The sequence below is a fragment of the Eschscholzia californica genome, unplaced genomic scaffold, assembly GCF_041429995.1.
Source record: "Eschscholzia californica isolate CP2 unplaced genomic scaffold, dmEscCali1.0.p SCAF_3, whole genome shotgun sequence".
Taxonomy (NCBI): domain Eukaryota; kingdom Viridiplantae; phylum Streptophyta; class Magnoliopsida; order Ranunculales; family Papaveraceae; genus Eschscholzia; species Eschscholzia californica.
The window spans coordinates 6,024,210-6,038,543 of record NW_028238420.1 but is presented as its reverse complement, the minus strand read 5'-3'; the positions used below and the strand labels follow the sequence as shown (position 1 = coordinate 6,038,543).

The window sequence follows — 14,334 nt, the reverse complement described above, 5'->3', positions numbered from 1 at the left end:
ATGGAATCTACTAGTAGTCAAATCATTCGTCAATTTGAGGCTTTAAGTACTGAAGAAAGACCACCTCTCATCGTGGAAGGTGGTGATGTGGATCAAAGGGAATCAGAATTAATAAAACAAGGTGTAGTGTGGTTCCAGTGTCCAAAGAAAATAGATATAGGACAAGCAATGTATCGCCTTACTCGAGTGATACATGGACCTAATAAGTTCACCATTTCGGAAATTAAAGATAACTTATTTATGATCAAATTTGTTACGGCTACTGAGATGGAAATCGCCTTGGAGAGTTCTCCCTGGGTCATGCAGGAAGAATTGATAGTACTTCAAGAGTGCCAACCAGATGTTCCTCCGGAAGAACAAATAGTTGAATATGTGTGGTTCTGGGTTCAACTTCATGGAATTCCTCCTCGGCACCTGAATAGCACCATTGTCAACAGATTGGGGAGTACTTTGGGTACCATCATCCCGACTACTAAAGAGGATGCAATCAAGTGGAGTCTCTTTGGTCGTATTAGGGTGAAATTGTGTATCACTCAACCCTTTCATCCGAGAGTTAATCTTAAACTCTCGAATAATAAACTTGTTTCAATAGAAATCAGGGTTGAAAAACTACTCAGATTCTGTATATATTGCGGATTTATTGGCCACACCATGAAATTCTGTCCTACAGTCCTTGCTTTTGGGGATCTACTTAAGCAAAAGCTATCTGAGAATGATAGAAACCGAGTATTAAAATTAATGGCCCCTAAATTCCCAGAAACATATAAGGTTCCTTTCTCTAATAAGAATCCTATCAAAGAATTGGGATCTCTGGGATCTGATCTTATCCCTAAGTTCCATGCACTTCATATTGATAACAATGACGAAAATAATATTGAAAAAGTGTGTGCAAATAATCCCCGTATACGTACTAATTATGGTAATTTGATATCTAGTTTATGTCAGGCCAAACGTAGCAAAATTCAGAACGATGATGGTATCACAGCAGTATACTCCAACGACCTGTTTAATCATAATCAAAATGGGGGGCAGTCGAGGGATCAGGGTCAATGTCACACTGCTGTGGGTATTACTGATGAAGAAATGCCTCTTGTTGAGGTTCGAACCAGGAAACAATATAGAAAGACATCTCGCCAATCAGTAACCGGCGATACAGGAGAACGGGTAACGGCAACCCTGATGTCGAATCAGCCATGAATGTTTTGGCTTGGAATTGTCGGGGTCTGGGGAACAACCCGACAAAAGTAACACTACAACAGTTCCTTGCTTCCACTACTCCCTCTATTGTTTTTCTCTCGGAAACGAGACTCTCGAATTATAATCCTCTATGTTTTTTTAATAAATATAATCTAGCTAGTTATTATTCGGTTCCCTCTATTGGTAGAAGTGGAGGTTTAATTTTACATTGGTCTTCTGATATAAAATTAAATATCAATTTTTCTTCGCCCAATCTAATCCATGCCACTGTCTCGAACGATATTGATGAGACCCCTCCATGGGACATATTTTGTATTTATGGACCCCCACAGGTCTAGAACATACATCTTTTTTTGGAGTAATTTACTTCATCGTATACAGAACATATCCGACCCTTTTGTGTGCATTGGTGACTTAAATGCATTAGCTAATAGAGATGATAAATGGGGTGGTAGTCCTACCATACCTTTTATGAATCAATTTCAAAAATTTATACAGGATGCACAGTTACTAGATTTGGGATTCAACGGTCCAACCTTTACTTGGACCAACTGCAAAACAATGCATCATTTTACAAAAGAAAGGTTGGACAGAATTCTTAGTAACGCGAGTTGGCTTATGAATTATCCAGATGCCGGTGTTTTCCACCTTCCAAGGTATAACAGTGATCATGCTCCTATCTTATTAAAATTAATTACTCAAGGAATTCCAAGCACATCACTCTCTAAGTTCGAAGCTTATTGGACGCATCATTCTGAGTACAAAAAGGTCTTTCAGGAAATATGGACTACAGTGGTGGGATCATTCACAGGAAAAACTAATCAGATAAAGGACTCCATCAAAGTCTGGAGTAAAGGGGCATTCGGGGCAATTAAAAATAGATTGAACATTCTACGTAAGAGATTACTGGATATTCAGAGTATCACTGCTACTACAGATAATTTGGATATTGAAAGCAGAATCCAAGAGAACATATTGCATTTGGAGAACTTGCAGTGCACTAAGGCAGAACAACGTGCAAAATTGAGGTGGGTGCATAATGGTGATAGAAATACAAAGGCATTTCATTTAGCTATGTCCATGCGTCGCCAGAAAAACAAGGTTCATCAACTAAAATTAGAGGATGGTCAGACTATTCGTGATTTCGATAATATATCAAATGAATTCATCAATCATTTTCAAAATTTATTTTCGGTTGAACCAGTGGATCAACCGCCAACCGATGTTCTTCAAGCATATAAGGTCTTTTCGTCTGATCAGCTGACCAACATCTCAAGGGTTCCAACCTCGGAAGAAATCAAATCTGTCGTCAAGAATATGGGATCGATGAAAAGTCCGGGACCAGATGGACTTCCTTGCTTTTTCTACCAACACAACTGGGACACTATAGGGACAGAATTGATTCATTATATTCAACAGGCGTTTATATCAGGTTCCATCGATCCCTCTATTAACCAGACGACAATAGCTTTAATTCCTAAGTTGAAAAACCCGAGTATGGCCTCGCATTACAGACCCATAGCCCTTTGCAATTCGGTGTATAAATTCATCACTAAACTGATTGCAAATCGTATTAGACCTTACTTAGATGAATGTATGCTTGGTCTCAAAATGCATTTGTTCCCAACAGACAGATATTAGACAATATCATCATCACCAAAGAATTAATGCACTCCATGAAAAAATGCACAAATAAGGAGGGTACTTTCTCTTTGAAGATGGATATGGCTAAGGCGTACGACAGGGTCAATTGGGACTTTCTTTATCAAGTCCTTAGAGCCACTGGTCTGGATGGGTCTATTTTAAACCTCATTATGTCTTGTGTCACCACTCCTACCTTTAATATTCAAGTGAATGGGCAGAGAGTAGGTAATTTCTCGGCCACTAGAGGCCTAAGGCAGGGATGCCCTCTTTCTCCCTACCTTTTTATTCTAACCTCACAATCTCTCTCTCTTATTTTATTACTATGAATTACAAGGTATTTTTACAGGATATAGAGTCACACCGACTAGTCCCAGCATTACACACTTGCTGTTTGCGGACGATCTTATAGTCTTTGGTAAAGCTAATCAACAAAACCTAAATGCTATATTACAACTCATGAATCAATATTCAGCTTTCTCGGGACAAAAGGTAAATTTCTCGAAGTCTTCTCTCCTGTTTAGTAAGGGTGTTGCTCAGGACATCAAAGAACAATATGTTCACCAACTTCAAGCTCCAATTATGCTTGACCATGAGAAATACCTAGGAGCATTAATTCTCAAAAAAGGTAATCGCATTCAGAGTTACTCATGGTTAATAGATAAATTCAATGGTTCACTGTCGAATTGGAAAAACAAGTATATTACTCAAGCAGGTAAAACAACACTTATTAAATCAATATTGGCATCCTTCTGTACTTACCCCTGTAGCTTTCAGGTATTGCCTAAGAAAGCGGTAGAAGATTTTGAAAAGATCGAAAGGAATTTTTGGTGGAATCATTCAGATATAGGGTCTAAATTGCACTTCATTAGATGGGATATTCTTACTAGCCCAAAGCACAAGGGTGGACTAGGCATCAGATCAATCGAAGAGGTCAACTTGTCATTAGTAGCTAAAATGACTTGGAGGTTCGTGACAAACCCTAATGCAGTATGGGCGAAAATTCTAAGGTCCAAGTATCTGAAAGTGGATGATTATTGGAATGAAAATTCCACTATAGGAACATCTCACTTCTGGCAGGCAATGGCTAAAACCAAACATGTAATCAGGAACAATGTGATATGGTTAATTGGAGATGGATCCAGTGTCAAGATCAAATCGGATCCATGGGTACCAGGTATTCCACATGATACTCCAACTATTATCCCACTTCCTTCTAATATTTACTGGGTTTCGGATCTTATTGATCATCAACAACAAGTATGGAGAGTGGACATTATCAATTACCATTTTGATGATACAACATGTTCGACGATCTTAAACATTAATCTCTCATCACACATTCAGAGAGACAAGTTAATTTGGTGCCCTGTGGAAAATGGCAAATTTACCACCAAGTCCTACTATACTCAAATCAAGCATAATCCACCAATATCTCAACAAGCAATCACTTTCCCTTGGAAAACATTTTGCAAAAATAATGAAATGGAACCCAAAACACAGATGTTTATATGGAAGATGGTTCATGATGGACTTCCTACGTTATCAAATATAGGTAAAAGAGTTCATTATATTGATCAGAGATGTAAAATGTGTGAGACTAACCAGATTGAAACCCAACAACACCTGTTTGGCGAATGTCCTAGGTTCATTGATCTGGCAACAAGGGCTGGTATCACTCATCTCCTACAACCAAATAAAGATCCTATCATTATGCTATCCAACATACTTAGTAATAAAGAGTCGAATGAAAACGAGTGGTTAAAAGTCTCATACCTTCTGTGGGAATGGTGGAAATCAAGGAATGATTACCATTTTCAAAACAAATCTCCTGACCTTACAAGATGTCTATGGAAATTGGAAGATCAACTAAGGTACATCACTGATTCCCATGTAAATTCAAACACTAACTCCATTTTGCAGGTTAACAGATGGATGCCTCCTCCAAGTGGAAAGATTAAAATCAATTTCGATGGATCATATAGGAATGACCGGGCTTCCTGTGCTGCTAGAGCAAAGAACTCGTATGGAGAAACCATTGGATCGAAGGCAAAACTCCTCAATCCGATATCGCCGCTTTTCAGTGAAATGGAAGGGTTTTGGTGTGGAATGGAGGTGGCGAATGAGTTAGGGTTAGCTGAATTTATACTGGAAGGAGACGCAAGGGTGTTAATTAAAGCAATCCTGTCCGTTGATGAGGACATACCGTGGCGCTTGATTCAGGAGGTTAAAGAAGCACGTGTGAGAATCCGAGAAAGACAAGTGCAACTTTGCTATTGCAACAAAATTTACAATAAAGATGCCCACTCTCTGGCTGCTTCCTTATTGACCCCTAATGGTTAAATTTGTTGTGATTTAGTCCTAGATGATAACGTTATATGAACTAATTGTATCATACTGTTAGTTTAATGATTGTTTCCCCTCAAAAAAAAAAAAGAGTTAATTCCTATATGGCCCCCTACTTTGTGACCAGCTTCCTTTATGGCCCCATTTTTTTCGTAAATTCAAATATGGCCCCCTTTTCTTAACACCGTCAGTCAACTTTTATGGTTAATTTTTTTGTTTCCATATTTACCCTTCTTATAAGAATGATTTCAAAATTCAAAATTGACCCCCTTTTAAATTTGGGTCAATTTCCAAAAACTTATGATACTTTAGAAAAAACTAGGGGGCCAAAATAGAATACATATAAAAAAAATTTAAAAACACCTCATCTCTCCCTCTCTCTCTTCCACATCATGTATCTCGCCACCTCATCATCTTCTCCGATGAAGGTCGCCGGCCGGCAAAAATTTCCGGCGACCTTCAAATTCTTTTATTTTTATCTTTCTCTAACTAATCTCTCTCTCTCATTTCTCTCTCTCATCTCTCTATAATTCCGGCGAAGGGGAGGAGCCCCTTCGTCGGAATTATAGTGAGATGAGAGAGAGAAATGAGAGAGAGAGATGGGAGAGAGAGAGAGAGAAATGAGAGAGAGAGAGAGATGGGAGTGAGAGAGAGAGATTAGTTAGAGAAAGATAAAAAAAAAAAAAAAAAAATTGAAGGTCGCCGGAAAATTTGGCCGGCCGGCGACCTTCATCGGAGAAGATGATGAGGTGGCGAGATACATGATGTGGAGGAGAGAGAGGGAGAGATGAGGTGTTTTTAAAATTTTTTTATATGTATTCTCTTTTGGCCCCCTAGTTTTTTCTAAAGTATCATAAGTTTTTGGAAATTGACCCAAAGTTAAAAGGGGGTCACTTTTGAATTTTGAAATCATTCTTATAAGAAGGGTAAATATGGAAATAAAAAAATTAACCATAAAAGTTGACTGACGGTGTTAAGAAAAGGGGGCCATATTTGAATTTACGAAAAAAAAGGGGGTCATAAAGGAAGCTGGTCACAAAGTAGGGGGCCATATAGGAATTAACTCAAAAAAAAACTATCGAACAGAAGCCCGCACTCCATTCTGAAATCCCCAAATTTCATCTGAAATCGAAAGAAGAATTAAATCAGGGAAGAATCAAATCGAAGGTTCCATTCGAACTAAACGCCCCTGCATTCGAACTGTGCACCAACTCTCTCTCTCTCTCGTCTCCATTGGTGTTGACATCTTCACCTGGTAACTCTCTCTCTTTATATACGGTTTCAAACTCTTCTTCTTTCTCAATGAATTTTGTCAAAACCTATATTCCTTCCACCATTAAACAATCCTTAAACAAAAATTCCACCTTAAAACCCACTATGAATCTTTCACTTTCAGATACCCATTTACAAAAATGTGGAAACTTTGAAACAATTTAATCAAATTTTCTCAGAAATGATCGACTTATCAATTTCACTTCAAATTCTCACTCCATTCATCTCAACTACTCATTCTGCATCTTAAATCAAATTGAATGCCCAAATGGGTTTACTTGGAATAGAATAATGAAAGCATATTTGAATAGAAATTATCTTCAATCTACTACTTATTTTCTTATACAAATTGATGCTAGAAAAGAACTTTGAACCTGAATAATTACACTAACCCAATTTTAATTCAAGCTTGTTCTGTTAGATTGTCTATAAAAGAAGGAAAACAAATTCATAATAATTTTTTGAAAACGGGTTTTCATTTAGATGTTAATGTTGTAAATACTTTGGTTACTATTATGGTGTTTGTGGGGATATGAGATGCCCGGAAACTGTTTGATGAAAGTCCTTTAAAAGATTCAGTATCATGGAATTCGATTTTGGCTGCTTATGTTAAAATTGGAAATGTAGAAGAAGCAATCCTAATTTCTAATGAATTATGGTTCTACAAATTAAAAATTAGGAATTTGGGGTGCTAGAAATTAGGAATTTGGGGTGCTAGAAATTAGGAATTTGGGGTCTCGAACGGAATTTTATACTTCTGGTTCTCTGAAATTTGTAAATTGGACTCTAAAAGTTTGTACTTCTGGTCAGTGGCAACCAGGTCCTCTATCTTTCCCATCTCTCTGAAATTTTATACTCTTGAAATTTCACAGTCCAATTCATTTTATACTCTGTAAATGAGTGTGGTAACCCAATGGCCCATTTTTGATTTGCTTATCATCTTCCATATTGCATCTTCCATATTCCATATTCCATATTTCATGAATCCAAGTAATACTTTTTGGTTTGTTTGGCAAGTGGCAACTAATAAGAACCCTATGATTTATTATTATTTGAGTATTTTTAAACGCTTGTTCTTAAAACTCGTTTTTTCAAATATCTTTTCATTCGAGAACTCTCCGTTTTTCTCGTAAACAATTATTTTTTAAAAATACTTTTTCTCGAAAGTCGTTTTTTCGTAAAAAAAATCCCCAAATTTTTTTTTCAAAAATCATTTCTTTCGGTAACCGAAATTTCATGAAACCTATTTTTTCAAGAAAATAAAAAATTCGGGGAAAACAGTCTTTATGAAGCAAAAAAGTTTTCATAAAATTTCAGTTATCAAAAAAAATTTTTTTCGGCAAAAAACGCGTCTGGAGGAGGAAAAATCAGATTTCGGAAAAAAAGTTATTTGGGGAAGAATCGGTTGTCGGGGGGCAAAACAGTTATCGAAAAAAGAATTAAAAAAAAAAAATTATTTTCGAGAAAAAAATGAGTTTTGGAAAAAAATGATTTTTGAAAAGAAAAATAATTTTTGAAGAAAGAAATAATTATTTCTTCGAAAAAAATATTTTTTTGTTGATTTTAAGTTTGAAATTTAGGTTTATTAATCCAAAATCTAGAGGTAGCGTGAGATTTTGGTCCAATACAAATTTTGGAATTAAGAATCCTTAGGATTAGGAGTTCAAGGATTCTTGGTAGCCAAATAGACCAAGGATTCATGATTCCTACCAAATTACATTTTTGATAGGAATCTACTTAGGAATCCTGCAACCAAACACACCATTTTTGATAGGATTCCTACTTAGGAATATCTGCTTTTAGTATCTCTTTCTTCAAACTTTGATTTCTTCTATTTGTTTATTCCCCATGAGGTAACCCATTAGAGTAAACATTGATTCATATTCCTTCTCATCTTCTTGTTGTTGTAGGTGCCCATCTTCCATGGCGAGAACCCAAAATTTCTCAGCTCCTAAGCAGCGAGAGAGTGGATTCTCACCTATAATTTTTAGATGATATTCATTGATGGTTTAGCCAAGGAGGAATAACATCAAAGAGTAAGGAGGGAATGATTCAGGTATTAATCTTCTCTCCCATTACTTAACTTTCTTTAATGCTGATTCCATAGTAATTTGAATTTCTGGTTCTTCCTCTGCAGTCATTATGCAAGCTAGGAAGATTAAAAGAAGCTGTTCAAATTCTTGATAACAACCCCTTTATCCCCTTAGACCCATTACTTTATACACCTATTCTTCAGCTCTGTATCGATTCTAAAGCAAAGAAAGAAGGTAAATTAGTTCATGAACATCTCTTGAGAAATGGGTTAGGTTCAGATTTATATTTAAACACAAAATTAGTAATCTTTTATGGTAAAATCGGAGATGTTGATATTGCTCGCAATGTGTTCGATAAAATGTCTCAACGAAGTGTTGTGTCGTGGACTGCGATGCTTTCTGGGTATACTCAAAATGGGTACTCCAAGGAAGCTCTTGAATTTTTCTCGATAATGCATCGGTCCGGTGTTAAAGGTAATCAATTTACTTATGGAAGTGTTTTGAGAGCTTGTACTGGTATGATGTGTTTGGGGAGTGGAAAACAGATTCAAGGATGTATATTGAAGAGTAGATATTGGGAGGATTTATTTGTGCAGAGTGCTTTGGTTGATTTTCACTCAAAATGTGGAAGGATAGAGGATGCTAGGTCTTTATTTGAGCAGATGGAGAAAAGGGATGTTGTTTGTTGGAATGCTGTGATTGGTGGATATGCTTTGCAAGGGCTTGCTGATGATACCTTTGGATTGTTTCGTCTCATGCTAGCGGAAGGTATAAATCAAACTTCCACCCAAATTAATATATTTGTTAGATTATGTGATTGGTTCTTCCATAAATTCTAATGCCCAGACGATGTGGAATAACGTTACTACCTTCCCTTAATGCCATGCTGGTGTGACTAGATACTCCCCCTCCACGCGGGGCTAAGGTTAAGACTTTACTAAGCCCCGACCCATCCCTGAGACACTAGCTCTGATACCATGTTAGAGCTCCGTCTTGCAAATTTCCAATGCTTATGTACTTCGAAATTCTAATGCCCAGCGGTGTGGATAATGCTAATAAAGAAATCTTTATCCCGAAAACTGCACCAATTAGAACATGCTAGTCATTATATTGGCGCCCCCAGTTATTCTTCTAATCTTGCAGTTTCCCATTTTTATTCAGCACGTGTCTCACAAAATCGCTTTCATTTTCATTTCATCTTTGTATATGCACATTTCTTAATATGTTTAGATTGTAATAACAGAAACTTGACAGGGATGACACCTGATCATTTCAGTCTTGGAAGTCTATTGAAAGCATGTACTGGCTATAAATCACTCATGATGGTTGATCAGATTCATGGTTGCATACACCATTTGGGTTTTCAGGCTCATAAAGTTGTAACTGGATCACTAATTGATGCTTACGCCAAATGCGGAAATTTGAGGAGTGCCAGACTTATATATGATTTCCTGGCGGAAAAAGACCTAGTATCCTGCACTTCATTAATCACTGGATACTCTCACGAGGGTATGTACAGTAAGGATGCCATAGATCTATTTATGCAAATGTATCAGATGGACATGGCATTAGACGATATAATCCTATGTTCCGTTCTTAACATATGCGCCAATATTCCATCATTAACCTTGGGAAAACAATTACATGCGTTGGCATTAAAAAAGCGACCCAATTACGATACTGCTTTGGGTAATGCTCTTATCGATATGTATGCTAAGTCAGGAGAGATCAAAGATGCCAATCTCGCGTTTGACGAGATGCGTAAAAAGAATGTTATTTCGTGGACTTCACTGATTACAGCGTATGGAAAGCATGGGTATGGAGACAAGGCAATGGAGTTGTTCGAGAAAATGAAACACATGGGTTTGAAGCCAAATGACATTACATTCTTGTCTGTTCTTTTTGCCTGTAGCCATACTGGATCAACAAGGAAAGGGTGGGAGTGCTTCAATTCTATGATCGCTGAGTACAATATTATTCCTAGAGATAAGCATTATTCATGTATTATTGACCTTCTCGCACGGGGTGGAAAGTTGGAAGAAGCATACGATTTGGTATCCAAGATGAATGAACAGCCTAGCGCTTCACTCTGGAAGGCGATTCTCAGCGCGTGTAGTATCCATGGTAGCACGACTCTTGGAGAAGTAGCGGCAGGACAGCTTTTCGAGTTGGAGCCTGAAAACTCGGCAAACTATGTAGTATTGGCAGGAATATATGCCCAAGCTGGTTTATGGGAGGATTCTTTGAAGACAAGGAAACTTATTGAAGATAGACACATGAAGAAGAAACCAGCACTTAGTTCTATTCACACCACAGAAGGAGTTCCACTTCTCTTAGAGACAAAGTGAAGCATTGGTGTTTATTTGATCGATTTATCGAAGTAGCAAGATAAATGGCGACCTCTGTTTGAAGGCAAAATAGCTATCTGTATTGCTTTCTTATTTGAAGAAAGACGAGCATCAAGCTCCGCGCTTCCAGGCTAATTTGAAAGTTTTATCTCTAGCTCTTAGAGTTGAGCTATTCAGTAAAGTGAGGTTGAACATGGTGAAGGATATCCGGTGCAGAATATACTCGTCTCGAAGTTGGGTACGGGAACACTTGGGATTAAGAAGGGTTCACATGAGGATCATAAATTCATTTCCATGATTCAAGCCGGATATTACTGCGAAAATATGACGAAGCTTTTCTTCAGGTGAAGTTACTCGAACTCGTGTTGAAATGCCTTCGCACTATGCTTAGAAGACTACTTTCTATGGCATTAAACGACTCAGTTTGGAGTAGTAAATGAGAATCACAGAGTGGATACATTGTGCTACCAAGAACGGAACTTCAACTCGTTAGGTATTTATATTGTACTCTGAGAGTAGTACTAGGAAGGGTGACCTCTAGAGGCCTCGTCTTGCACTTTTTTTTCCCTTCTCGCCGATTTAATATATAGATTGAATATTTATGATCGTCTTATGGATTGGATTGAGCTACATTAGGGAAAGAAGATACATCGGACACGAAGTATAGTTCCTCTGTATTAGTTTCCTAATACTTGACTACTTGTAACGATAAGATCGTACATTGATTATAAATACACAGAGGGATAATCGCAAAGATCACCTCAATTACTTTGATTATTAAATTCCTTTAAATACTCGTGTTTATACATCGGAATACATGAAATTTAAGATTAAGAAATTTGGTAATTACAGCAAATAAAGCTTATTTACAATTTGATGAATTTGGAGTAGTTTCAGAATTGAGACATCGATCGTTAGCTGCCACCATAAGGTGTTATTATGGATTCATCAACACCCTAACTCATCAAGTTAAGGAGCACGAGTTCGACATCACCGATCCGTAAGAAAAATTGCAGTTAGTTGTTCTTTTGAAGAGATGAAAATTTACTAGTCAGGTACCCATAATGTACTTGCCCTAGCCATTTCATTAACAACTAAAGATCTAGCCTTGTTAATTGTAACAAAGCATAAATAAACATGTACCTCAAGCTCTTTAACTTGCTTCTTGAACTCCATATCACTCTTCTTAAGCTCATTAACCACTTCTTGTAATAGAAATTCATTTTCCTTCCTCTCCAACCAGAAGTTTACTATAGCTTTACTATGCTCAATCTCGTCAATACGAGCCACAAGTCGACTCATTGTATCGAAATCGTTATTTAAAATATAGGCTCCTTTAGCTACTACATCAAGCTGCCCATACAATTTCCTCAAATATCCACCGTGTAACGATCCAAAATTCGTTAAAACCTTCTTCTTTTTCTTCCTGATTTTCTTCATTGGCAAGCTGAATATCACTGGTCCAATAACTAAACCTAGTAGAGTATGTGCAGCTAGAGCAATTGTTGCGGCTGATACCACTCCACAGGCAGTTGTTATGCAAAACTCAGTACCCTTCTTGAAATATTTGATCATTTTAATCTTCCTAAAAATCTTCTTTCTTTTCACTTTCAAGTGACACAACAGTGACGAATAACGATCATGAACAAGCTTGAAATCGTAAGAGTTTGTGTTCGAAAATGGGTTCTTAAGAAGGCTAAATGAACTAAGCTGAGAAAACACTACTAGTTTATTCCAATCTTGGGGGGAACAATGAAATTCACCTTCAACACCAACCTTTAATAAAGTTAGTACTCTTTGAATGTACTTGTAGTTAGATTTAACTTGTTTGATGCTTGTTAGTAGACGACTGCATATCTTCGAAGCTTCAGCGCTGATATTGAAATAGTTATGGATCAGAATTTTGAGATTAGGGTTCTTTAATAAGATTGTTTCGTCGAGAATTGTAGCTACTGCTTCTTGTCCTGGTTTGAGGAGAACATCAGAGATGTTGCAACAACAAAATGAGGATGATGATGAAGAAGGTTGGTTGTTCAAGAGTGTTTGAGCTTTGGTGAAGAACTCAACATAAGATTTTGTCTTAAATGCGCTTAAATATTCTTCATCTATTCCTTCTTGAACTGAACTTTTCAGCTCCTTTTCACCATCTTAAATGAAATTATATCAAAGAAATAATAATCACAACTAATACTTAACAAATTGATGTATTCATTAAGGTAAACTAATTTATGCAAGTGTATATATATATATATATATATATACACTTGCATAAATTAGTTTACCTTAATGAATACATCAATTTGTTAAGTATTAGTTGTGATTATTATTTATGTTAACTCGGTTGTGGATTAAAGAGCAATGTCAGAATAGTGGACAAAGCAAAGTCTCATAGCCATGTAAAAGATGAAAAATGCTAGGAAATTAGAAAAACTAGACAGACTCTAGGCAGAAATCCTATGAGGATTGTCGTGATTCGTGTTTTTAATGATTCTAATCCTTAAACAGTATATCACGGTAAACCACATAGAATTTCTGCCCAGAGTCTGCATAGTTTTTCTTGTTCTCTAGTATTACTCGTAAAAATATGTATAAAACCTCTTCACTAATGATAATTGGTTTCGGATTGGATTTCTTCAGACTTCATAAACCAATACTTACTTTTTTTTTTGAGAAACAACGATAATAGCAAAACGTGATACATCTTTGTCACAGTTTACTTTAGAAACTAAAAGTGTTGTAAGTTCTAACACAAAAAAAAAAGCATACGTTGAATCATGAATGCGAAGGTTTCAAGTAGGGTGGACAAAGCATGGTATCAAATTTTGATATTGATATAATTTTTGTTATTACAAAACATTTGAGAAAAAAGTTCTTCAAAATGTGTAAATGATGAAAAACAATTGAGCAAATAGACCAAATAAAAGGAGACAGAAACTTAGAAGAAACTAACTCGACTTCGAGCTCTGAAGAAGATCTCAAAAGATGCATTTTAGCTACCTTTATCACTGGATCAGTAGCAACCAGCCGTGGAGTAGTAACTACAACCAAGTTTTCACAAGATGAAATTGATTAATTGAGATGAATATGATTTACACACCTTTGATGAGCCTCCAATCCTTGAGTCTTGCCCACATCTTTCTTCTTCTTTTTGGAAGAGCTCAATTTCTTTTTAGGCAAGAGAGAGAAATATGACTAGTTTCTTGTAAAAAGGGTCTGTCTGATTTATTATTCTATTTGTTTGTTGCTGTTTGTCTATCTAATATTGTTGATGTTTGGTTTCTTTTTATAAAGGAATCCCACTAAAAAGTTAGTTATGAGGTGAGTGTTCTACAATCTCATCTAGTCATCCAGAGAGAGAGAGATATCTTGAGGTAATCAAGGTACTATGTTGTTTGTGGAAAAGACCATAGTAGTAGCCCTTAAAGTGAAACCACTTGTGGTTAGGTATATTAGGTTACTTAACCACTCCCCATTAGGTAATTAGGTTTTACCCTATG

General features: G+C 36.6%; 3 protein-coding genes across 8 annotated transcripts; 2 read left to right on the top strand and 1 right to left on the bottom strand.

Moving 5' to 3' along the window:
• Window positions 1–5,181, top strand: LOC147547988 (uncharacterized). The gene is made up of 3 exons (XM_086667973.1): window positions 1–1,164; window positions 1,696–2,629; window positions 3,188–5,181. Exons 1-3 carry the CDS (start codon window positions 1–3, stop codon window positions 5,179–5,181), a joined length of 4,092 nt encoding a protein of 1,363 aa, XP_086524099.1.
• Window positions 5,182–6,257: 1,076 nt separating this feature from the next.
• Window positions 6,258–11,629, top strand: LOC147547987 (PPR superfamily protein). 5 transcript variants are annotated; one of them, XM_086669200.1, is made up of 5 exons: window positions 6,265–6,439; window positions 8,367–8,512; window positions 8,594–8,723; window positions 8,863–9,257; window positions 9,744–11,629. In XM_086669200.1, exons 4-5 carry the CDS (start codon window positions 8,882–8,884, stop codon window positions 10,835–10,837), a joined length of 1,470 nt encoding a protein of 489 aa, XP_086525326.1. In that variant the 5' UTR covers window positions 6,265–6,439; window positions 8,367–8,512; window positions 8,594–8,723; window positions 8,863–8,881; the 3' UTR covers window positions 10,838–11,629. The 5 variants fall into 5 exon arrangements, with proteins under 5 accessions (XP_086525322.1, XP_086525324.1, XP_086525326.1 ...); XM_086669201.1 differs by lacking the exon at window positions 6,265–6,439 and adding an exon at window positions 7,329–7,446; XM_086669196.1 differs by having other exon boundaries at window positions 6,258–6,439; window positions 8,594–9,257.
• Window positions 11,592–14,094, bottom strand: LOC147547986 (UPF0496 protein At1g20180-like). 2 transcript variants are annotated; one of them, XM_086669202.1, is made up of 2 exons: window positions 13,935–14,094; window positions 11,592–12,984 (listed from the first exon to the last, which is right to left on the bottom strand). In XM_086669202.1, exons 1-2 carry the CDS (start codon window positions 13,969–13,971, stop codon window positions 11,885–11,887), a joined length of 1,137 nt encoding a protein of 378 aa, XP_086525328.1. In that variant the 5' UTR covers window positions 13,972–14,094; the 3' UTR covers window positions 11,592–11,884. The 2 variants fall into 2 exon arrangements, with proteins under 2 accessions (XP_086525328.1, XP_086525329.1); XM_086669203.1 differs by having other exon boundaries at window positions 11,592–12,801; window positions 13,935–14,084.
• Between the last annotated feature and the right edge of the window lie 240 nt (window positions 14,095–14,334).

Bases quoted from the DNA above. Each gene is read 5' to 3' on its own strand.
- LOC147547988 (XM_086667973.1), top strand. From the start codon at position 1: ATGGAATCTACTAGTAGTCAAATCATTCGTCAATTTGAGGCTTTAAGT. The intron at 1,165-1,695 runs GTAACGGCAACC...AAATTTATACAG, and splicing joins CCGGCGATACAGGAGAACGG to GATGCACAGTTACTAGATTT. The intron at 2,630-3,187 runs GTTCCATCGATC...GTATTTTTACAG, and splicing joins TCAACAGGCGTTTATATCAG to GATATAGAGTCACACCGACT.
- LOC147547987 (XM_086669196.1), top strand. The intron at 9,258-9,743 runs GTATAAATCAAA...GAAACTTGACAG, and splicing joins TCGTCTCATGCTAGCGGAAG to GGATGACACCTGATCATTTC.
- LOC147547986 (XM_086669202.1), bottom strand. From the start codon at position 13,971: ATGTGGGCAAGACTCAAGGATTGGAGGCTCATCAAAG. The intron at 12,985-13,934 runs GTGTGTAAATCA...ATTTCATTTAAG, and splicing joins GGATTGGAGGCTCATCAAAG to ATGGTGAAAAGGAGCTGAAA.